The sequence below is a fragment of the Triticum dicoccoides genome, chromosome 4A (genome assembly GCF_002162155.2).
Source record: "Triticum dicoccoides isolate Atlit2015 ecotype Zavitan chromosome 4A, WEW_v2.0, whole genome shotgun sequence".
In the NCBI taxonomy this organism is placed as follows: Eukaryota; Viridiplantae; Streptophyta; class Magnoliopsida; order Poales; family Poaceae; genus Triticum; species Triticum dicoccoides.
Window position 1 is genome coordinate 6,392,789 of NC_041386.1, and position 11,358 is coordinate 6,404,146.

The 11,358-nt window shown below is 44.8% G+C and overlaps 1 protein-coding gene across 1 annotated transcript; it reads left to right on the forward strand.

Annotated features, from left to right (window-relative positions):
* The first annotated feature begins 6,129 nt into the window (after positions 1 to 6,129).
* On the forward strand, positions 6,130 to 7,045 carry LOC119288514. The gene is made up of 2 exons (XM_037568125.1): positions 6,130 to 6,279; positions 6,477 to 7,045. Exons 1-2 carry the CDS (start codon positions 6,195 to 6,197, stop codon positions 6,725 to 6,727), a joined length of 336 nt encoding a protein of 111 aa, XP_037424022.1. The 5' UTR covers positions 6,130 to 6,194; the 3' UTR covers positions 6,728 to 7,045.
* Positions 7,046 to 11,358: the final 4,313 nt, after the last annotated feature.

Sequence of the window (11,358 nt, forward strand, 5' to 3'; positions counted from 1 at the left end):
TTTCGGGAAGCAGTGCTTTTCTATGAGTTGTGCTTCACCGAAGTACAGCAATGCTTCCCAAAAAAGAAAAATCATAGCATGTACTTACACAAGAAGCATGAATGTACTTCCCTAAATGTAAAAAAGCACAACATGTGCTTCACGAAAAGAATAGTTGTGCTTCATGAAAACCACATATGCGCATTTCCTGAAAAATATAGTTGTACTTCCTCGAAAAAGGGACAAGCATAACATATGCTTCCACGAGAAGCATAGTTGTGCTTACCCGAAAAGTACAGCTTATGCTTCCGCGAGAAGCACAACTTTGTTTTTCAAAAAGGGAAAAGCACAACGTGCTTCTAAAAAGAAAGTGAAAAGGTATAATTGTGCTTTAGGGTTCTTTTTTTGTTGCATTTTATTTTTTGTGTTTTTGATGAAAAAATGTTACAGTTTTTGTTTGGTTTTTAAAATGGTTTCCTATTTTTCATTCTGGGTTTTTCTTGAAAAGAAAGATTTGTCTAAACTTATTAATATGAGATCTAGCTTTCAAGATATCTACACTAGAAATTCATCGATGAAAACGGTTCATAAATTAGACACGCGGTTAAGAGATAAAATATTTTGAAACAAATCTACGAAAAAAAGGAAAACATTCAGGTTTGAGACAAGTGACACGCATGCATTGCGCCACTTGTCTGCACCAGAAAAAGGTGGAAGTGAACTTAAGGGTTGCCCGTCTGGTCTGGTGAAAAGCTTTCTTTAGGCCGAAGCGTATGAAATCACTAGTTAAGGGGTACCATTTGGTCACTCCCACCTTTCCAGCTTGGACAAGTGGCGTGTTGCATGTGTGCACTTTGTCGTAATTTGAGAGTCTCTTTTTTGGTAGATTCGTTTATTCAAAACATTTTATCTCTTAAATCATGCATCCAAATCCCGAAAATAAATCTTCGAAACACCTATTAACGTGAGATTTAGTTTCGAAGATCTCAATGTGAGAAATTAAATCTCATGTTTCGATGAAAAATAAAAAATAAATACCAAATTCAGAGCGAGAGCCCAGCACACGACACGTGATAGCGGCTGAGAGCTCATCAAATAGCGCGCTCGCAGCTCACCAAGGTGACCCTAGAGGGGCTCCCGTATGGGGTATCCTCAGTTAGTTGATCCCCAAAATATAACGTGTTAGAGCATCTCCAGCCGTTGCGCCTCCCAAGAGGCATTTTTTCAGCCTCCTGGGGAGGTGCCGGCGAACATATTTGCGTGGGGGTGGAATTTCTTCCAGTCGTGCCCCACCCAACAACAGCTGGGAGGAGCTCCTACGGTGGCCACCCCGTCCCGCGCCCACGCCTCGCCGCCCCGGCCACGACCACGCCGCGCCGTCCCGAGCAGGCGGAGGCCACCCCGGCTGGTTCCCACGGCGGCCACCCTGTCCGCGCCGCCCGCGCCCACGCCATCCAGGCCGCGTACATGCGCTTCCATCTGACAGGCAACGGCGGGGTCGTTGCCGCGCCTGGCAAGGTCGCATTCGAGCTTCGGTGGAGGCCGTGCCCGTCGTCGGCTGGGCTGGCGGCGTTCCTGAGGTCGGGGAGGCCGTCCTCGCGTGTGCTGGCGAGGGCCGACCTCTCCTTGTCTGTGGACGCCAAGGTGGAGAGTTGCGTGGTGCCCTCCGAGGAGGCGGCCAGTGGCGTAGCTAGGATTTTATGCCAGGGTGGTCCAATTGCCAAGAAAAATAATTGCACCACAAATTCAACAAACCAACATATGCATACAGAAACAGAATATATCAACTAGGTCTTTCAAATAATATAAAATTTATGGTTATGTCTTAAATTTGCATAAAAGAAGATAACACGTCTTATTTGTCGGGATAACGCCTTCTCAAGACCATGAAAGTTCTACTCTAGTATTTATCAATTATTAATTGTAAAAAATAAAACTAAATCTTGCACTCTCAGGTCTCAGCTTAGCTTGTTCAAATCTTCGTAGCAAGAAATTTATATTTTGAATTTATGAATTAACAGAGAATAAAAATCTTACTTTAGATCGGAGTAGTAGGATGGAAAACTGAACAACTGGTTCTCAACCAAACTAGATTGTGCGTGCTTCGCCGGCTGCCTGTTTGCCGCCGCCGGCAAGTGTCCTTCGCCCGGCGGCCAGTCCGTCGCCGTCGACGAGTGCCATGTAGGCCGGCGGATGCCCGCTGGGGGCCGCTAGGCGATGGCTGATGGCGATGGCCGCTCGCTCCTAGGGTTCCCGAACTGAAAGAGGCGGCGGGAATCAGGAACGTCTTTTTTTTTTTTGAGAACTAGGAACGTCTTCTCGTGTCGATCAATCAGCGCACAGACACAGAGACTAACGAGCCAATCCTTCACGTGTACATGGGCTGAGTTGGGCTTGTTTTTCTTTTTTCTTTTTTTACAGACTAAGTAGTATACTAATGGGCTGAATTCCAGGATGGTCCATGGACCACCCTGGCCACCCTACAGCTACGCCACTGGAGGCGGCCATGGGCGCCGGTGGCAGGTACCTGCCGGTGCCGTCCGACGTGCAGCCGTTGGAAGGAGGAGGGGTCGTCATCCGTCTCCGCATCGACAAGGAGGTCAAGGTCAAGGCGAGGAGGAGCGCCCGTTCCTGTGCCTGGCCGGCTCCGATGCCGTCTCCCGCCGCGGCCCGGCGCTGTTCCAGCGCGACCGCTCATTGTCGATGTCCATGGTGCACCGGCCCAGCGATGTCGTCAGCACCATCGCCCCTGCCGCCGGCGCCGTGGACAGGGCGTCGTGGACCACGCGCACCCCGGTGTCCCGTGAGGTCTCGGCGTGCCCAGCTTCGGCTACGGCGGACAGCGAACGGGGCCGGACCCAGCGCGGCCTGCCGGTGCTGGAGCCAAGGACGAGGCGGCGCGTGGAGGAGGAGCACTGCAGGGGAGGCCCGCGACGCAGCTTGGGCTCGTCGAGAACATGACGCCATGGACGAGCTCCCCGCCTCCCTGCTCCGGCGCCCTCCCTACGAGCCCCTCGCCTCCCTGCTCCGGCGTCCTCCCCGCGAGCTCCGGCGCCTGCCCGCCGTGACGCCCCCCGTGCCCCAGCTCCAGCGCCCTGCTCGTCGCGCCCATCCTGTCCCATGCGCGCCTGCTTCAGTGGGTGGGGGATGGGGGAGTGTGAGCACGTGGGTGGGCCTGCAGAAAAGAGAGGGAGAGAGAGGAGAGAGAGAGAGGGTTGAGACACTGAAAGTGGACCATTTGCATGCAAAATAAGAGTGTCGGCGTCCCTAGCTGCCTCCCGGGGGGCTGGGTTTCGCCTGGTCGCGCCGGCCGTATTTTTCCTCGAATCAGGCGAAAACTGGGCTCTTGGGGTGACGAGTGGGAGGAATTTTACTCGCCGACGGTGAAAAAATGCCTGGGAAAGGCTTCTTGGGGGGACTAGTGGAGATGCTCTTAACTGGCTGAAGCATGGGAGCTGGAGTTGTAGGTCGTGGCTATACCTCGCTTATAGTAAGACCAAAGACAGTGCTGCCGGAAGGAATGCTTCTGGTGGGCCGGCCCAAATGAAGGTTTGTTCGTTTCTTTATCCTATTCCATTTTTTATCTCATTTTATCTTTTCCTTTTTTTTACCTTTGTTCATATTTTCCAAAAATAACTAAAATACATATATTACTCAAACAATTACATAATTTTAAAAAAAGTTCCTACAGTTTTAAAAAATGTTTGTGCAACTTTAAAAATAAGTTGATTGCATTTGAAAAAAATGTTTCAACACATATTAGAAAAATAAGATGAAATATAGGCGTTTGTAAAAATATGTTAATTGAATACAGAGTACATGTCAGATTGATATAAAAAATGTACAATGTGTAAGAAAAAAAAGTAGACATGAAAACATCTATTGGAAAAACAGATTAATAATTATATTTGAAAAATGATAAACAATGATAAAATTATTCCACATGTATACGAAAAATCAATTTATATGAAAAAAAGTAAACATAAAAACATTTAGATTTAAAAAATGTTAATCATGTATTTGAAAAATGTTAAACACTTATAAAAATAATATTTCATCTATATACGTAAAATGTAGAACATGTATGATAAAAAAAGTAGACATAAAATCAAATATTTTTTAGTATGTTAGTAAAGTATTTAAAAATATATAAAATGTATACGAAAAATGTATATGTCAAAAACATATATAAAAAATGTTAATTGTGTATAAAAAAATCACGATGTACTCCCTCTGTTTTTATCTACTTCGCATATTATATTGTGTCAAGTCAAACCTTGTAAACTTCGACCATGTTTATACAAAAAATATTACCCAAATCAATAGCATTCGAATCATAATTCTGTATATTTCGTACCAAATACATTGTTATTGTTAAAGTTAAGATTGTTTTCATAAGTTGAAAATCATGCACAATGGACATGCAGTTGGCCGAATTGGACATGATATATGAAGTTATTATGCAACAAATGAACTTTAAATATGGGTCTAAAATAAAGCCATCAGATGCTACCGTGGAAGAGGCCGACTTGGCCCTGGTGCAGTGCCAAGGAAGAGGTGCTCAGGTGATGCGGGGCTTGATGAGGATGATGACATTGATGGCATAGCCTAGAGTCCTCCAAAACCTAAGGAAGGAAACATTGGTGATTTTTTAAGGAAACAATGGTGATGGCTCGAGTGTTGATAAGGGAAAGTGCCAAGTAGCGAGGAAATTGGTCATGAACATGGGCAGGGGTGAATGATTTGCAGGGGGGATCTGGCAATGTCTAAAACATGGAAAGTGAGAAGAATGGGAGTGTGGGGATGGCCCAGGGCAGTGGCGGTTATCTAACACTACCCTCGCCGTGAATTTATGTTCCACCAAAAGAACGCAAGATAGCTCAATAATTAAGGTCCTTAGACCGGACCAGCGCTTTAGGCATCATGGCTTCTCTCATGCTCCATGTATTATCTTTGCTCCTCGTTAATATCAAGACCTACCACATGGAGGTCATAGATTCACACGACAATAAGTGCTTACCCAAGTAAGTATTTGGATCAATGTATGGGCCCGTAAATTGAACAACAAGCATCACACACACCATGGATAATCAACCTTTTACCATTGTAGAGGATGACCACATGCCCGGCTTGCAGATGCGCCTGACGCCTAGATCAATGGAGCGTCAGTGGTAGCCGTGTGGCCATGTAGTGCCTGCCTGGATGAGTGCATGCGCTTGGCCGCCATGGTTGTCGAGGGTGCGCGCTCACCGAGCGTCGCACTGCCAGGAAGGGGAGCTCGGAGCCGATGGGTATGGATCGACGTGGCACACCTGATCTTCTCTAAATTTATGTGGATTTTCTCATCGGTCGAGAGAGGTCGTAGGATTTTATGGCGGCTAAAAAAATAAAATGGGGTAAAAATGTGTCACAAACATGCCTAAATTGAGTATAAATGTGAATTCTGAGGGTAAAAAATGGAATTCACTCTACTACGTACTAAAAATGACCCACCGCCACCTTTCACAGCTGCAGTGGTTTATTCGTTGGAATTCGGGAACCGGCTTCTGTCAGATTCCTGAACTGCATAGTTTTTAAAACTCTTTTGTTTTGAAGGTTGGTTGGATTCCTGAATGCTTAACCTTTAAAACTCACCCGAGGGTCGCAAGTTGCCTAGGAACAAAGGATCTTGGTCTTATGTGCGGCCCGGGACCGGGAGATAGGTATAGATCAAAGCGATGTGAAACTGGGTTTAAAAAACTGGCGCCGTGGCACGCACAGTCGTACCTTCTCTCGCCTGTGGCGCCGATGTGTCGGGAGTCCAACAAGGAGCTCTTTTTTTGCAATTTAACTGCAGGGAGCTCGGATCCCCAAAGGCAGCCACTGCTTGGCACACCCCCACGGTCAGAAGCCACACGTGATGCATCAGCTGCGTGGCCCTCTGAGCAGCTGCACTAGTAACAGAGAGAAAGCTTACACTCGTAGGGTTTGTTAAACAACGCCGCGGCAGATGTTCTGTACTTGTATATAACAGTTTGTAAGAAATCTGAGCTTTGACCACCCAGCTAGCAGCTAGTCATCGATCTGTATATGACTACCAGTGTTTAAACTAACAAGCATTCTTCTATAAGAGCCCAACAAGCCTCGGCCTTCCTCCTCTCTTCACTCTCCTTGCCATCACCCCTTCACCAGCCCGCCAAGATTTACCGGCCGTCGACAGTTAATTGGAGTTCACCATGACTACTGTCCGAGTTCTTCTTGCAGTTGCCCTGGTCATCTCCCTGCTCGCCCTTGGCCATCCCCTTGCTCATGCCCGCCATGGTGAGTCTCATTTTTCTCTTCTTATTTGCATCGCTCATCTCAAGTTTGTATTACTCCCCGCCAAGATTTCCTTATTTTCATTATTCATCTCAAGTTTGTATTACTCCCTCCGTCCCATAATATAAGAGCGTTTTTGACATTGTCACAATTAGTAGTATTGTTGATCTCACCAGCTGCTCATATATTGCTTCTCGCAGTGAAGGACCTGTCGTCCATGCCAACCGGTGATTCCTCGTCTGAAAAGAAAGGATTACAGCAAGGGAGTAACATGAAGCTCGATGCCGGGAAGACGAAGAAAGTTGAAAACGTCGGAGTGGAGGAGACACCTAAGGGATATGCTGAACCAAGCTTCGGCAACCGGGGGAGCCTTGGTGCTGAGTCTGATAAGGTGGCCGTGCTTGCTCGCCGTGGAGAACCACCCAAGCCTCACCCGAAAAAACACAACTAAGGCACCGTCCGGAATGGGTGAAATTTTTTGGTGACCATATATCAGCACTTAGCTCAAAGTTGAACTAACTACCGGTGACCCTACAAGCTTTGCATCCAGTCCAGCAGTCCCTAAGTATGTGTACATATAGTTAGCTAGCTAGCTTGCTTTTTAGTTGATCTTGTTATATTTGTTATCTGATTTAGAGTAGTGGCAGTTCTCTTTCTTTCATGTGCCCCTCTCTAGCTAGTTTCTGGGTGAAATTTTGGCTAGGAAACGGAGATCCGAGTATCCGACTACTCCACTGAGCATACTGTACTATAGCTGCCTACTGTCAAATTAAATACCACACTTTTTCTATACATACACAGTTTATTCTTCTACTTTGAAGGGTCAATGCCTCAATGGATGCATTAAGCCAAAGGAAATCTTAACACATGTTCTCTTTTTTTTTTTGGAAGTTTTTCTTAACACAAGATCGGATGGTCACAGTTGCAAAAGAAAAAAAAACGGCAAACCATACACAAAAAAATCTTACCATCTATTCACACAAAAAACACGTTTCTTTTTTGAAGGAAATCTTAACACACGAGTTCGAAACAATAAAATGTTCCATCTATTCAAAAAAAATCTTACCATCTATACACAAAGAAAATCTTAACACACATGTGTTACAAAAAGAACGCCAATAATTGGCCATCGTTCCCTAGGGAGCTGCTCCCATTGAACATTTTCGTTCGCCAAGGGAGCAGCTCCCAGCGAATGATTCGACCAGCCCTCGATTGATCGCCAGGAGGAGGCCCTGTGGCAAACCCCCATTGGGCTAGAAGCCCAGTTTTGCTACTTTTAAATGACATGAAAAAATACATATTTTCTTATTAAAAACAGAGAAAAGCATGAAATCATGAGCGCCATCGTATGGAAAGTACTAATACAAAAACATCCATGCTGTAAAAATAAAAATAAAATATAAATATTTAAAAAATGCCACAAAAGTTGCCATGTCCTAATCAACACCCAAAAAACTTGTGTGCGAAAAAAGTGGCAGTAAAAATGCCACCTCTCAATATTAAAAATGCCGTCCCTCTTAAAATAAAAAAAATGCTCATCCTATTATAAAATAAAAAATGGCATGTTCTTATAAATAAAACTGCCATCATCTAACAATAAAAATACCATCCTCTCGTAACAAAAATGCCATCCTCTTATCTTTTAAACAAAAAATGCCATCACCTTAAGTAATAAAATTTTCATTCTCCCAACAATAAAAATGAGATCCTACTATAAAAAATGACATGCTCTTAAAAATAAAGCTGCCACGCTCTAATAATAAAAATGTCATCCTCTTAAGTAATAAAAATGCCATTCTCACAGCAATAAAAATGACATCCTGTTATAAGACATGCTCTTATAAAATAAAACAGCCATCCTCTAATAATAAAAACGACATCGTCTTATAATAAAAAATGCCATCCTCTTATAATGAAAATGACATATTATTATAATAAAAATGGTATGCCTCTTATAAGAAGAAATGGCATCCTCTTATAATAAAATTTCCTTGTGAGAAAGTTAACAAAAATGGGATATTCTAACGAACTACAAAACAAAAAAGCTTCAAAAATGCCAAGTTATATATAAAAATATGTTTTAACACAAATGTTCACGACCCACCTCTCCAGCCCAATGGCAAAAGGCCACTGTCGCGCGTGTGATGATTTTTTGGAGAAAAAAAAGGAACACGAGCGTTAGCCGGGGATCGGCAGACAACGGATGCTTCCAGCCATCCGACGTGGCCTTGCTCCTGCGCGAGATCCGTGCGACAGTGATGGGTGCGTTCGCTCGGGTTGGCCTCCCCTGGAGCGTCGAGCAGATAAGATTCCAGTAAAAAAAAGGAAAGTGTGTTAGGGAGTGTTGGTAAGGATGCATTATGCAATGAGCATATTGTACTATAGTTGATCTTGTGTTGTGACCATTTTAATGTGTTTTGTGACAATCAGATGTTTTTTTGCAAAGGTGACCACCCGATCTTAACACACAAATTAATGAATAGATGGTAAGGCTCGAACCATATGACCTTCTAATTAATCGACCTCATTGTTGTTGTTTTTTGTGAATTGACCTCATTGTTATTATACTAAAAATAGTGGATGATTAGGGAGTGGTTTTAGCAATGTTGTCGTGATTGAGATTGTCGTGGATGTCGTTAGTGAGACAAACACACAAAATATTTAAACAACGACCTCACAACGAAGGGCGTCGTACATGGACAAGTTTCACACCTCGATGTTTTCTGAACAGGTTTAGTCACCTCGACGAAGCGTGACCTAGTCCTACGTTAGAAGGTGTCAATGGAGGTTTGGTCATATGCCCGAGTGAAACGAGTCCCTCGGTACCCTCTACAAACTTCTCTTCCTCAACATATGTCAAATTAGGCTCCTCGGATACAACCCAAGAGCACATCGAATGAGGCTTGAAGCTCTACTGCCCTCCCCTTGATTCTAACTAAGAGAGAGTGAAATGACGTGCATGCTCATGAGAGGCTTTGTAATAAATGGTGATCTACCGGCTGATGGCGATTGCTCCTCCGTTGTGGTTCTTGAAGATGTTGGATAAACTCATCGGGCATGGTTGTGGGCGGCAGACGAGTTCTCATCGGTAGGTAGATGCCTAGTGCGGTGGCACAACGTTTGTAGGCTGAGGGACTTCGGTGGTCTGGGCATACATGATCTACAGAGACAAGGCAGTGGGGTACGCGCTCCCTGGCTATGGCTATGATGGATGGATGATGATCGGACATGGAAGGACCTACTACTGCCCAATGACCCACATGCCAAGGGGGGCTTCATGCCTCCACGATGATCTCCATTGGATATGGATGCAAGACATCTTTTTGGTGCTCTCACAGGGCTAAGGGATGTTGGCCGGCAGACGGTGGCCAAACATGTACACACATTGTAATGGGTGAAGGGTTTGCTTCCACGATGCAACCCAGAGAAACCAATGGATGAAGTATGTCAAAGAGAACCCGACACCCATGGTGCTTCATGAGCTATGCTAGCTCTAGGAGGCTTCCATTGTCGTTGTGCTGCAGCAGGACACACCAGACACGATTGCATGGAAGTGGGCGGCTTCGGCCGACTACTTGACGACTACAATGTATAATATGCAGTTTCATGGGAGCCTTCAATCCAACTTGAAGGCGGTTTTTTGGAGTGCCAAGGCCTCCCCGAAGGCGAAGTGCTTTGCTTGGCAGCTGCCTCAGGGAAAGATCTCGCGGTGGATAACCTAGCAAAGTGGAAGATCACGCATGACCCTATGGCCCTTTGTGACTTGTGACACTGGAGATGGTGCGTCATTTGATTGTGATTTATCCTTTTTCCATGAAGGTCTGGGGGAGGGCATCGTCCTCTTTAGGAGCGCCCAATGCTGGGATGAGCATGCCGGTTAATTGTAACTTACAGAATTCTTTAGGCGGCAAACGAGGGTCATGCCTCGTGCAATAAGATCTACATGGAAGGAGACATGCTTTATCGTGTCTTAGTGCCTATAAAATGACATGAATTCATGTATTTTCAATAATGATGCTAACTCGGCACTGTAGGTTCATGGCAAAATCATCGACGAGCGCGAGGACGTTGAGACAGGCAGGGCTTGCACCAATGGTAGCATTTTTTGACCTGCCTTGATCTCTTGTATTGAATTGGTCTATATGGTATGGTTCCCGGTGCCACACTAGCTTTTGTTTCCTTTTGATACCTTGGTTGCGTTATTATGTACTTCACACCTTCTGCATTAATGAAAATCAACACTATGTTGCTTTTTCATCAAAAAAGAGGCTTTATATAGGCTACGGGTCCTTGAAAAATAATCTTGGGCACCCTTGAGATGGTAGGTGGGAAGGTTTGGAGTGGTAATATTTGATCCATGGTGGATTAGGAGAGGGGATGAGTCTAGTCCATAGTGAGCCACCCATCTCAGTCCCTCCACTATGGTGAGATTTTGGACTCATGGGCTCATTCTAAACTTGGGTGTCTTTGCTTCTTATTTCTTTGTTTGACTTTATATTTTTATTTCCTCTTCTCCTTTGACTTGTTGATCATGGCAAGTTACTTGGGCTTTTGTTGACTTTACTCAACGTTCATTGTTTGCCATGTTAATGCCATGTAAGACCATGTGGGATCCTCTGTAGGATTTCGCTATTCATACAGCATGAGTCCCATCGAGCCAAAGTCACAAAAGTCATTGTTGTGCCTTCGAGTCAATACTTGACTTTTGGAGATCTTCATCTCCCGGTCTTCTAAGGTTTTCTTGATACTTCAAACTTCTTGGTCTGCTGATTAACTAGTCTTGCGGTTTCTTTGCTTCCATGGAGAGATTCTACCCCTTAGAAAGTTCACGAAGGGTGTCACTGGTTAAGAGAAAGTTTTCTTGTTGAGGTGGTGCAACATCCGGGGGAAACATAGACAAAAATGGAGAGGGATGAGTCACGAAGCACCTAGATGCCTTGTTTGGTTTTTGGGTTGAGTTTCCCTATGTTTCCGATCTTCATCCAGACGCCTGATGATGTTACAAAGAGAGCGGGATAAAAGAAACTTGTTGGCGAAGGAGAAGAGGGGTGTAAAAGAGCGACCCTACTTTTTCTCAGTCGT